The sequence below is a fragment of the Papaver somniferum genome, chromosome 9 (genome assembly GCF_003573695.1).
Source record: "Papaver somniferum cultivar HN1 chromosome 9, ASM357369v1, whole genome shotgun sequence".
NCBI lineage: Eukaryota > Viridiplantae > Streptophyta > Magnoliopsida > Ranunculales > Papaveraceae > Papaver > Papaver somniferum.
Window position 1 is genome coordinate 181,159,004 of NC_039366.1, and position 12,356 is coordinate 181,171,359.

General features: G+C 36.2%; 1 protein-coding gene across 1 annotated transcript; it reads left to right on the forward strand.

Moving 5' to 3' along the window:
- The first annotated feature begins 8,141 nt into the window (after positions 1 to 8,141).
- Positions 8,142 to 10,293, forward strand: LOC113312943. The gene is made up of 3 exons (XM_026561676.1): positions 8,142 to 8,432; positions 8,595 to 9,017; positions 9,547 to 10,293. Exons 1-3 carry the CDS (start codon positions 8,142 to 8,144, stop codon positions 10,291 to 10,293), a joined length of 1,461 nt encoding a protein of 486 aa, XP_026417461.1.
- The last annotated feature ends 2,063 nt before the right edge of the window (positions 10,294 to 12,356 follow it).

The window sequence follows — 12,356 nt, forward strand, 5'->3', positions numbered from 1 at the left end:
TCTAGTAGCTAAACAATTGTGCATAATTCTCCATATAAAATGAAGAACTTTAGGTGGAAGTTGAACTTTCCACAACTTCTTCCATGGGAAGCTAGGGACATTTATATTCCTCCCATTAAGGGATTCTTGCAATATCATGTTATAAGCAGATTTTACAGAGAAATTGCCATTTCTAGTACCCAGCCATCTAACCTGATCCTTACCTACCATTGGAATTCTTATTTCTAAAATCTGCTCAACAATATGAATATGAAACAATGTCTGTAACATATTAAGATTCCAATACTTTGTATCATTGTCAGTAAGTTGGGAAACTTTATTTATGTTACTAAAGGACTTATCATAAGGCACTTGCTTACCTAGACTATGGATCCAAACATCTTTCCATTTGAAACAGTTTATCTTAAGATAACAGGCATAAGCAAGTAAAAGTCTAATTGATTCTAAACGAGCAACATGAGCAAAAGTTTAATCAAAATCAATACCTCCAATTTGATAATATCCTTGAGCAACAAGCCTGTCTTTGTTTCTGACAATTGTTCCGAATTCGTCTGATTTGTTCTTGTGGATCACTTAGTTCCAACAATGTTTACTCATGCTGGTTTTGGAACAAGTTCCCACACTTCTTGCCTTTTAAACTGATTGAGTTCCTCATGCATAAAGTTTACCCAAGCTGGTTCACAGAGTGCTTCCTCAATATTTTTTGGTTCTATTGAAGATAAAAAAACATGAATAGTGACAGACATTCTGAAGTTCTCTTCGAGTCATAACTCTGGCATTGGCATCTCCAATAATATCTTTAGTAGAGTGTCTTTGATATACCCACTTGGACAATACTTTCAGTATCATTGGGTTGTGTTAGAGCATTGCTCGGTCGAACTCGCATGCGTTGCTATATCAAGCATGTTTGTCAATACTAGTGATCAAAACTATATATCTTGATTTCTAGTTTACTTATGACTAAGTCTCGGTCTAGGATAGTTAAGTGTAGTTAAGCTCCAGACTCCATGGCGATCATCTTGCAAAGATGAAGAAATACTCTAGGAACAAGTGGAACTTCATCCGACTAAAAGGTATGTGGAGACTTGAATTTATCTATCACTCAAAAGTCTATTCTATCTCCTACTCTTGAGACAAAGTCGTATAAGTATGATAGTTTTCATACATACACATTTGCTATTTCGAGCCGAGTTTACTCGCCTATATTTTTCTCGAAATATGTGTTGGTAAGCTTTTGCTTTAACCATTTTCATCTTTACCCGTGACGCAAGGCATGAAGACGTTTCAGTCTTGAAAATAACTTTGATGAGGATAGTCGTGAATAACGATTGTTATAACATTATAGAAGAATGTTTCAAAGATTGAAATGTAGAGTTGAGAATACCATCTATGGATATAAGCATATATAGTGTGTTCACACATTAGTGTATAAATCCATGTGACAGAAACCAAGTGCGTGCATATTTGTGCATGCGGTATTGGTGAAGGAGACAGGTTGAGTATGCGTACCCGTACGCGTACCCACGGAAGTTTTCATACCGAAAATTTCTGCTGGAGTTTGTATGTTTGCAAACTTGTAAACCAGTCACCTTAGGTACGCGTACCCGTACGCGTACTCACAGAAGTTTTCGAACCTAGAATTTCTGCTGAGTTTATAAACTCAAGTCTGGTAGCTAAGGTACGCATACCCGTACGCGTACTCAAACTGGTGATATCTCAAATCGGTAGTTCATGAACTTAAAACAATAATTTATAAGAAATGAAATCTTGGCAAATCGTGGCTATATTGTTCATGACTTGATTCAAGTGGATCAAACTGGTTCTGTCCACTACAAATTATGAGCTTCTTAGAAAGTTTAAGACTTTGGATAAGAGTGCTACCCACTACAATGGTGTCTGAGATTATTATGCTCACAATATCTATGGTTTCTCTTATAATTTTGTCACTCTTAAAGCCTTTATGACCCTCGAAGATAAGAAGACGTTACACTACACAACTCATTGGACAGTTTCAATTTTTTCTGGGTATCGAGATGCATTAATAATGGATTTGCTTCATGTTAAAAAAAACTCATTGTTTATCACAGACGTTCAAAAGTGAAGCATATGGATGCCGTAAAGCAAAATAGTAAAGATAACACCAATAAACAAGAAGAGCTGGACAAACTTGGAAATGAGGTGGAAGAAATTGATCATAAAACGAATTTTCAGCAAGCTATCACTACAAAACAGGTGGTTTCTAGGGACGGTCATTTTTTCCAAAACCGTCTTTAGAGAGGGTTATTTGGAACGCCCATGGGCTGACCGTTCCTATTGGTCACGGAATAATTAATTTAAGACTATTTTTGGGCCGTCCATAAAAGAAAGTATGACCAAAAAGTATTAGTGACGGTAGAATGAGAGACGGATAGAAAACCGTCACAAATACCTCTTGGGACGGTTTTTAGGCCTTTTGAGACGTTTTTTAGCCGCCCCAAAGAGGCCTTCTATTTTGTAGTGTACTTTGGAACTTGGAGGGATATCTCCCATTAATGTACTCAATGATTCTTATATTAATGGAGCCATTAATACTTTTCAGTTTGCTCTCTTGATAAACCAACGACAACTCTGTAGTACTGGGTTTCGTATCTCTATTCACAACTTTGGATAAACCAATCCCAATCTGCTCCGAGAAGAATGAAACTGTGTGTTGCTCTGAAAATTTTATACTAGGCCGGTGAAGGAATTTCATCTGTTGCTATTTGAATACCGATCATGTCAATACTTCCGCTGAAACTTCAACAAAAGTGGTGTTGTCTGGCATGTTCCGCTTTGTGCAGGTACGCATGAGGTACAGTACAATTGTCGTAGTGTGCTTTCCAGTAGCATTTGTGTGCACTTATTGCTGCCACGACGTAGTATTTATAAACCTTTAAAATGATACGACTAGTCAACTTTAGTATGCTATCTCAAGACTTTCGAACCTCTATTGTCCTGTACAGTTTACCGATGGAATCATGCAATTGATTTTCATGGTGGAGTGGAAGACTACACTTCAGAGCATTTTCACATTTTTTTTCACGTAGTTCAGTCTATTGGCATTGTGTCTTCTTAAACTCGAAATGACAAGTTAATTCGGAGATTCTGTAATATCCCTTATCATTTTCAACCACAAAATATTTGGTTCATCCATCATTTGCTTAGAAAACAAAATCATGATTCATAAAGTTTCAGACGTATCCGAGAGTAAGTGTCATAATTTGTTTTTGGGGTGTTCGCCAATGGTTGTCTGTTTTACATGTCTTCAAACTTTTATTTCACTGCCATTTGTAATTCTAATAAGGGTTTGCATAAAGTAGGAACTAGACCCAAAGCACCACTCCCAGTGTATGAATCTTTCACCCTTTCTAGCATTTTCTTGCTAGTATATTATGCATACATTTTATAGCATTTTCATACTAGTATATCATGTCTGCATTCTCCGTCTTGCTAATGAAAGGACGTTCTTTACGTGACTGCAGAAAAAAAAGCCCCATAAATGCAACCTAGGATGGGTGGTTTGAAGGACCTCGAAAATGACAAGGTTGCATATGGGATGAATCTCATTGTTACATTCTTTTCAAAAATTCGTCCACGCGGTATGTTTCTGACTACAGATCTGATAAGCTTGCTTTGATAAAATAAGTAGATGTTAAACTGCCTTCATTCATGAACATACAATCTTTGTAAAACTCATGGAAATTGCATTCAGACTAGGTTTAACACCCGCACTAGAAACACTTCTTTCTAGTTTTCACAAGGGCCTTTTGCTTCATTAATGCATGTGTCTAATTATGGCTATATTGTTCATGAATTGATTCAAGTGGATCAATCATGCCTTTAAACCCTTAGGTGTCCTTAGTGGACGAGTTATAGTCTCGTGAGGGTTTACGAGAGGTATACCCATAAAACCTACTCCAATTTCTCGCTTGGAAGAACTGCTAAGGATAGACACAAAGTAGTACCTAATAAGATAATCAGCCTACATATGTTCTTTAGCTAAATTACATCCCACACACATTCCAATTATCACACACAAGCAATTACTTGCGTGTGACATTCAACCTGATTGCAAAACTCTACTAAGATAGTCATTGTACTTGTTGCAATTTTTTAACATTTTTTCTGCAACACTCGCTCACTGAAATCACATGGATAGATAAGAGAATGGAGATAGAATAATGAAGTGTGCAAATGTTGACTAAAGTGAAAGATGTTACCCACAATACTTGTAAGGATGTCGTCAAGGGATTTATATATATATATATATTTAGCACAATAGTCGAGGTAAGCACCCATTCAACTCGACAACATGATTAGATACTCTAAGCGCATGTCTCTTTTCAGCAAATATGTGATAGTTCCCATGGATGTTGCGTTCCACACTTGTTTAGGTGACGGAGACAGAGAAAACACACACATACTGCTATCCAAGTGTCGAGAACCTCATCGAGTCTTTTTGACTTGCTAAATAATGATGATAGGTTTCACTCATTTCATCCACTACATGATTAGTTCCCATGGATCCATCCCGCATTCCACGCTTGTTTAGGCGACGGAGACAGGGAGAACCTTCTCTTTGTATTATTAATAAATGTCGAAGTATGAAGAGGAGCCTGATTATTTTTTTTTGGCTCACTCTTTATGAGCAAAATACAATTGTCTATGGGGCTTTTATATACTCAACCAATGATTACCTTGCTACAACATCCATGACAGTACCAGCACCCCACCAAATCACTTAGAGAAACATATAACTGCTTCAATAATGATAAATTGCGAGGACTAATCTTTCAAACAACTACCATGCTATTTCTAGCATATGAGTTTCGTATTCAATTATGAACGTATATAATTAATGATTGTAGAACGATAAAGTGAGAATCAAGCTATAGCCGTCAGAATTGTTTCAACCTAAACAGCTCATAAGTTCTAATATCATCTTAAACAGCTCATAATTAACTCCAAAAGATGAAGTCTCAAGTATGCAAGAAATTATTATTATTATTATTTATTTTATTTTTTTGCACACTAAAAATGGCTTAACAAAGTGAATAGTGAAATAATATACTAACCAAACATGCTTAACTATTCCCCCACACTTAAACTCAACATTGTCCTCAATGGTCAAAACTGAAAATTTTGATTTCTGACATAACAACCTGGAAAAACTCAAAAACTGTACAAATGGGTAGAGAACTAGGAAATACATCCTAAACGAAAGTTAATAGACTACATCTTTTCTATGAGGTGTCAAAAGGGCACAAATTTTCGATAAACAGTCTAAAAGCTATGACATCCAGACTGACAAACATGCAATCTGAAAAAGTTCTGGAAAAATACCGAAACTCAAATGTCTGGGCCGATCGGTCCAACTTAACAAACTCCGAATTCAAATTTTCTTTTTGGAAATAAAGGTGAGTATGTCCTCTTTAAAATTTTGGGTCAACCACTCAAATCGGACTCCGTATGAAGTCTCAAGAGCTATTTTGGTGACAAGAACGCAGTCAAAATCTTCTGACGAGTATATTGTTCGTCAAAATTTTCATTTTAAAAATAGGACATTGTAAAATCTAAGATGAGAATGCAAGATATGATATCCAAAATTAAGAAAAATAAAAATAAAAGGGATAGAGATAGAGATAGAGATACAAAACCAATGGGTTTCCTCCCATGTAGCGCTTGGTTTAACGTCGTCAGCCCGACGTTGTTGTTATCGTCTGTACACCAATAATATGAAAATTTTGTAATCCTTCTAAACAACAATCTGCAGTTCAAATAATAGCTTCACAAAATCATTAGAATAAAATACAAATAGCAAAGCTATCACCTTATTGAAGTTTCCCCAATACTTAGTCCTTTCTATACACGAAAGTGGATAAAGAACGTAAAATTTAGGAACTTCAAAAGGTTCCTCATCTTGGTGAACCTGCACAATACTCGAATCAAACACATCAAGTGGTGGATACTTAGAAGAAACATAATCCGTTAAAATATTGGAAGCACTCAACGCCAATCCCAAGTGAGGTGTTTTCCTACAAGTTGGGTTAAGAACTCTTTGCGAAGCTACTTCGATTAAAGATAAAGGATCAATAGATATATAATTAAGCAAAAGGTTAGACAAACCTTGTACCAGATTCTCATTCGTAATTATCTCATAGTGAATTATTTACCTCAAGTATACCCTGGTCTTCTATCGAGCTTTTAATTTTTGCTTCAACCGAAATCTAAGCATCATTATGTTCCTTGACAAGCTCAATTGGGTCCTACACGAGTTCAATCAATTTGGTTTCATTCTCAATCTCAATCTCTTCAACAATCTTATCATCGGAATCCTCTCCTAATAAGTCTAATTAATTAATGCAACTTTTAATATCTCTGTTTGAGTATGTTACACCATTCATAACAATAGATATGTCATACCAAATCTCCTCTTTTTGAATAGGTAAATGATCATTATAAAGATCCGGAGATGGAATAGTTGTATCATTGTTGCAAGGACTTTCAAAAGGTTGCTCATCCTCAAAATATTTTTTGTCATCCATAGGAATACATAATTGTTTTGGTTTTGACGCCATACTTCTTCCTCATTCCTTTATTCACCGATTTTAGCAATGCGATAACTCATGATATCCATATTCATTTGATGTTCTTGGAGTGTATCTTCCGTCTTTTTGTTATTTTCGTCTATCACGATACGCATTCGTTTTTCAACACTTGGGAAAGTAGGACTACATGCATAATTATCCATAGTCTGGTTGCGCTCATCTATATCCTTTTAATGTGATGGTCCATTTCATATATATAATGCTGCATCATATATGCCAGACTAGAAAAATCATGATTAGAAGCATAACTACCCTCCCATCCTTGTGGTTGTTCACTTACATACCCGTCATAAGGCTGTCGATATGTATGAGAATAACCAAAAGGTTCTGTGGGTTTGTGATCATGACCAAAAAATTGGTTTTGATTGTATTCATGGTATGGTTGGTAGTTGTCATGATAATAAGATTGAAAATCGTATTGATTACCACTGTCATATGTCTGATCTTGTGCTCCATACATGTTGTTTCTGTAAGGAAACATGACGATTCACAAGAGTAAAAGAGAAAATAAAAAAAAATGTAAAAAAAAAACAACAACAAACAAGCTAAACAAATAACAAATCAATTAGCAACTGCTCCCCGACAGCAACGCCAAAATTTTATGCGTGTCGCAGGTGCAATCAAATTAATCAATATATGCTCATCAATTAACTAGTAATACATCGGTAGTAGGGATCCTTCCCACAGAGGGATATGTAATTGATAGGTTATTTGTATCAGCAAAATAAAGTAAATAACAAGTGGGATTGGTTGTAAGATCAATATAAAGATAATAATAAATAAAAGAGATGATCAATGAATCCTTCAACGTTACCAAGCGTTAACAAAGATTAAAATACTTATCTATCGTATGTTAGAACCATTCATTACCAACCATAGAATAACAGCTAGAGAAGTGTTATCCCCCAAGTTCCTTGTGTAACTGGATACCGAAGCGCTCGCATATCAAGTTTTATCCAACTGAACCACCAAGTGGTAGCACATTAAAGGTGTAACCCAATCAGAAGCTTTAAGTGATGTGAGCTTAGGTTGATCCTATCAGTTAGACTCTTAGCGAAAGGTCCACTTACTAGTGTTGTCTTCACACACGATTTCTCCGCATAATCCCTCTGCGATATCTCACATTCTCTACTTTTGTAAGGGTTATTCAACAATTACACGTATATCCTAACCCTTTACTAGCAATAAAATAATCAATAGATTAATCTAGCATGCACTCCAAACAATCTAATAAATCAATCATAAAACCTAGAATTGGTGAAAACAAACGATGATGATTAAAACTTCGAAAAGATTTGTATTACTGGTAAAGCTTAACGCTTAGAACATTGAATTCATCCTTAATTAACAAAGGATTTAGCTACTCATATTACAAAGAAGATGAATAATGGAGGTTTCCCACTAAAGGGGTAATCCCTAGGTTTTTGATATAGAAAAAACTCTAACTGTTTCCTATTCTGTTCTGTTAAATGGCATCCCTACTGGTTTTTTCCAACCTGAAAGAGGTCTAAGGCAATGGGATCCTCTTCCCCTTACCTCTATATTACCTGTGCAGAGGCTCTCTCCTCTTACATAGATAATCTTCAAAGGAATGGTACTCTGAGAGGTATAAAAATTTGTAAAAATGCCCCTGAGATGACCCATCTTCTGTTTGCTGATGACTCTCTTCTATTCACTACTGCTACCATAAAAAATTTCACTGCCATAAAAAACTATCTCCAAAAGTACCGCCTAGCTTCTGGGCAGGAAATTAATTTTGATAAGTCTGGTATTTTATTCAGTAGAAGAATCCCTGAACATAGGAAGGCCCTTTTGGCTAACATTCTAGAGATTCAAAGCAGAGATTTAGGATAAAAGTATCTTGGTACTCCTACTGTTTTCCAAGCTTCTAAAATTCAAACCCATATGGGTATTCTCCAAGCTGTGGATGCCAGAATTACTGTCTGACTTCATAAACTCCTTTCTCAGGATGCTAGAACTACTTTGGTTAAACATAGTGGGAAAGCCATTCCTCTTTTTCAGATGGGGGCTTTCTTAATCCCACAACATCTTTGCAGACAAATGGATGCTCACCTCTGCAAATTTTGGCGGGGAGAGACTCTGGATCCAAAAGATAGGAAACTTCACCTTTTGGGTTGGGATATTCTATGCTCTCCTAAATATGAAGGTGGTTTGGGATTCAGAAAAGCTGAAATAAACAATCTTGCTATGTTAGTTAGGAATGTCTGGAATATTATTGAAAATCCTGATTGCATGCTAGCCAAGATTTTAAAAGCTAGATATTTCCCTAGAACTGATATTCTGAATGCTAAGTGCCCTGACAAGTGTTCTTGGACCTGGAAATGCTTACATGCTATTAAGGAGCTGATAAAACCTTTTATTTCCTGGATTGTTGGTGATAGAAAGTTTATTGACCCTTGGTGTGATGATGGATTCCAACTTTGGGCTCAGCTAACCCCAACCCTCTTACCCCTCCTGACCCTAGTATTAAAGTTGATTATTTCATTAATGATAATACTAGAACATGGAATGTTTCTAGACTCATTACTCATTTCGATGATGCTTCTGTTAATGAGATTGTCAATATTCCCTTAAGCCAGCTTTGCACTCCTGATAGGAGGGCTTGGGATCTTTCAAAGAATGGTAAATTTTCTTCAAAATATGCCTATTTGGGACTCAGAGGCATCAAACCCTCTCCCTATAAAATTCTTTAGTTGCATATTTGGAAAATTAGAGTTCCTTACAGAATTCAATTATTCCTCTGGAAAGCTGCGAAAAATGCCTTACCTGCTAGAACTGTCCTTCACACTAGAATGCCTATGCATTCTGTTGAATGTGCTAGGTGCAAGGATCCTCTTGAAAACATAATGCATACTTTGGTTTTGTGCCCTTTTGCTTCTAAGGTCTTTTTTTTGTCTAGTTTTTGCATAAACACCTCTTTCTTTTCTCAAAAAAAATTTCATCAGTAGCTCATGTTCTGGCTTCGGATCAAAACTCCAGATTGCCTGATGACTCTCAAAGTCTCTTTGTTGCCATCATGTGGTCTCTTTGGACTAGTAGAAACAATTTGGTTTTTCAAAATGTGTCTGAAAATCATACTTCTGTCTTAGAAAGAGCTAAAGCTATGCTTCTCACTAGGAAAACTACCACTATTGCTACTCTTACTACCCCTATTTCTCTAAGTCACAAATGGATGCCCCCTTTGTTTGGATGGATAAAATGCAACACAGATGGAGCCTTTGATGACATTACTGGATATAATGGTGCAGGCTATGTGATGAGAAACTTTACAAGCAAGGCCTCTTTCTGTGCTGCTATGGTGTTTGAAGTTTCATCTGCAGAAGAAGTGGAAGCCAGAGCTATCTGGGGAGTTCTCAAAAAAGCAGTGGATCAGAAGATGACTCATTTAATCATAGAAAGTGATGCTAAAAAGTTGGTGGAACAATTTTCTTCTGGTTCTTTTGATGGTGATCCTAGGACATATGCCATTTTTAAAGACATTAAGTTGTTTTCTTCTAAACTGTCTGCTTGTATCTTTAGTTTTCAACATAGAATTTGTAATTCTGTCGCTCATGAGTTAGCTCAATGGGAAAAACATAAGAAAGCCTCTACGTACTGGTTTGTGCCTCCTGCTTGGCTTGCACCAACAGTTGAGGGGGACTATTAGCCTTTTTGAAGGCCTTTGATTATAAAAATAAAATAAAAAATCCTAGTCGGTTCCGGAAACCGACCTAAATGGTAAAGAATAACCCTAAACATAGTTCGGGAAATTTGGCCTTCACGGTTCGCATACCTGTTTGTGAACCATACTTTCAATAAAATCCTGGTAATCTCGTTTGTATACCCAGTTTGCGAACTGAAAATTCAGCTAGTCCCGTTTGCGAATCGGTATTTGATAAAATTTGTTTTGGCTGTTTCTTCTTCCGAACTCGGAATGACCTCATTATTTTTGTTATATTTTTTTTATGTAATTGAATTATCTTCAAGATGGTGATGAGAAATCCTGAATTTAAATGAGTTAATTTCGGTCTTTGGCCCGTCTCTTGATTTTGAGCATTTTGCTCATTTTCGTCGCACTTCTTCAACTTCTCTTGGACTTGGTAATGTAGAGATATACTACATCACTTGGGCACTTGGATACTCTGAATACTTCTCTTCAGAGCTCTTTTTAGCACTTTGTAGCTCCTTTTTGGATGACTCACCTAATAGAGACAAATAATAGAAAACAAGAGTAATAACAAGAATAGATGCAAGAATAATCGCTAAAACAAGTATGGAATGGACACTAAAATCATATGAATTACGCACTTATCATTAGAGTTGCTGAAAATTGAGTTAAGGTTTGCTGAACAAGATTGATTGGAGATTTTGGTTTTTGTTATTGATAATAATCGATTTTTAGAGATGACTAAGCATGTGTTTTTGGTTGATTTTGTTGTTGGTGTTGTTGATTGAAAAGAAAGAAGAAGTTTTCATCTGTAGATGAAAACAATGAAGAATTTTGTTTGAAAAAATAAAGAAGAAGAAAGAGATATGACTGTCCACACGTGAATGGTGAGAGTAGTCAAGTAATCTTACAGTTTCAAATATTTTTTGGACCTCCAGTTAACTGTATTTTGGCGTTGGACTACAGGATAAACTTAGTCGAGTTTCCTGAATGAATCAGCAAATTTCTCAAACCATAATTTAAAAAATTGATATGAAATTTTTTCCTCCAAAGTGCCCATATGAATTTCTGCCCATGTGGGTTTGCTGCCGAAAAAAATGAAAAAATTGCACATATTTTATTGAAATAATATTTACTATTTTCATTACATCTAGCTTTCACCGTGCATGGACTGAAATGTGGCCATTTTTTTTATCTAACCGATCATCCCTAATAGGGGTGAGCAACCGCGGATTTCATCCGTATTCGGCCGCAAAATTGTGGATAAAACCTAATCCGCAAGATATATGGGATGAACACGAGTGGGATTCTCAAATCCGCACATTTAGCGTTTTGGTTGTGATTGGATTTTGAAATCCGCGGATTCACCCGCACCATAGTTGTTATACGTTTCTTCCGTCCTTTTTATCTTGCACTCCATTCATATAATATTTTTTTGTCTAAATCCACAACTAATCCGCATCCGGTCCTTACCACTCATTGATACGCAGATGTTAAATCCGTAAGTAATTTAGCCCGACACGATTGGATTTTCCAAATCCGCAACTTTGACGGATTGGAAACGGGTGACCCCTAATCCGCATCCGTCGGTTGTACACCCCTAATCCCTAGCAAAACACATCAGACGACCCTACAGCGCGAGTACGCCTCTTACAGTAAATTTCCTCAGTTCGGCCCATATATAAAGAAACAAACCCTAATTTCTCAGAACAGTTTTCGTTTCTCTTTGGCGTTGGCAGCAAGAGTCCCGTTGTAAATCTGGCTGATTGGGTGTCAATGGAAATTGATGAAGATTGTAGTTGTAGAAAATCCTACAACACACCCCAATAACTATTCCTAGATCTAAATCTATTTCACAATCAAAATAAAGATTAAAGTGCTAAAATTGTAAATTGGACACAAGATTTACGTGGTTCGATCAATGTGATCTACATCCACGGGGTTAGGTTTCACTATGATTATTGAATTACATAAGGATTACAATTAAGACTCCATTAATGAGTATTTGGAGCTCTAGTTTTTATGGAGGAAGAAGAAGGAGATAATACTAATAATAATTCTAC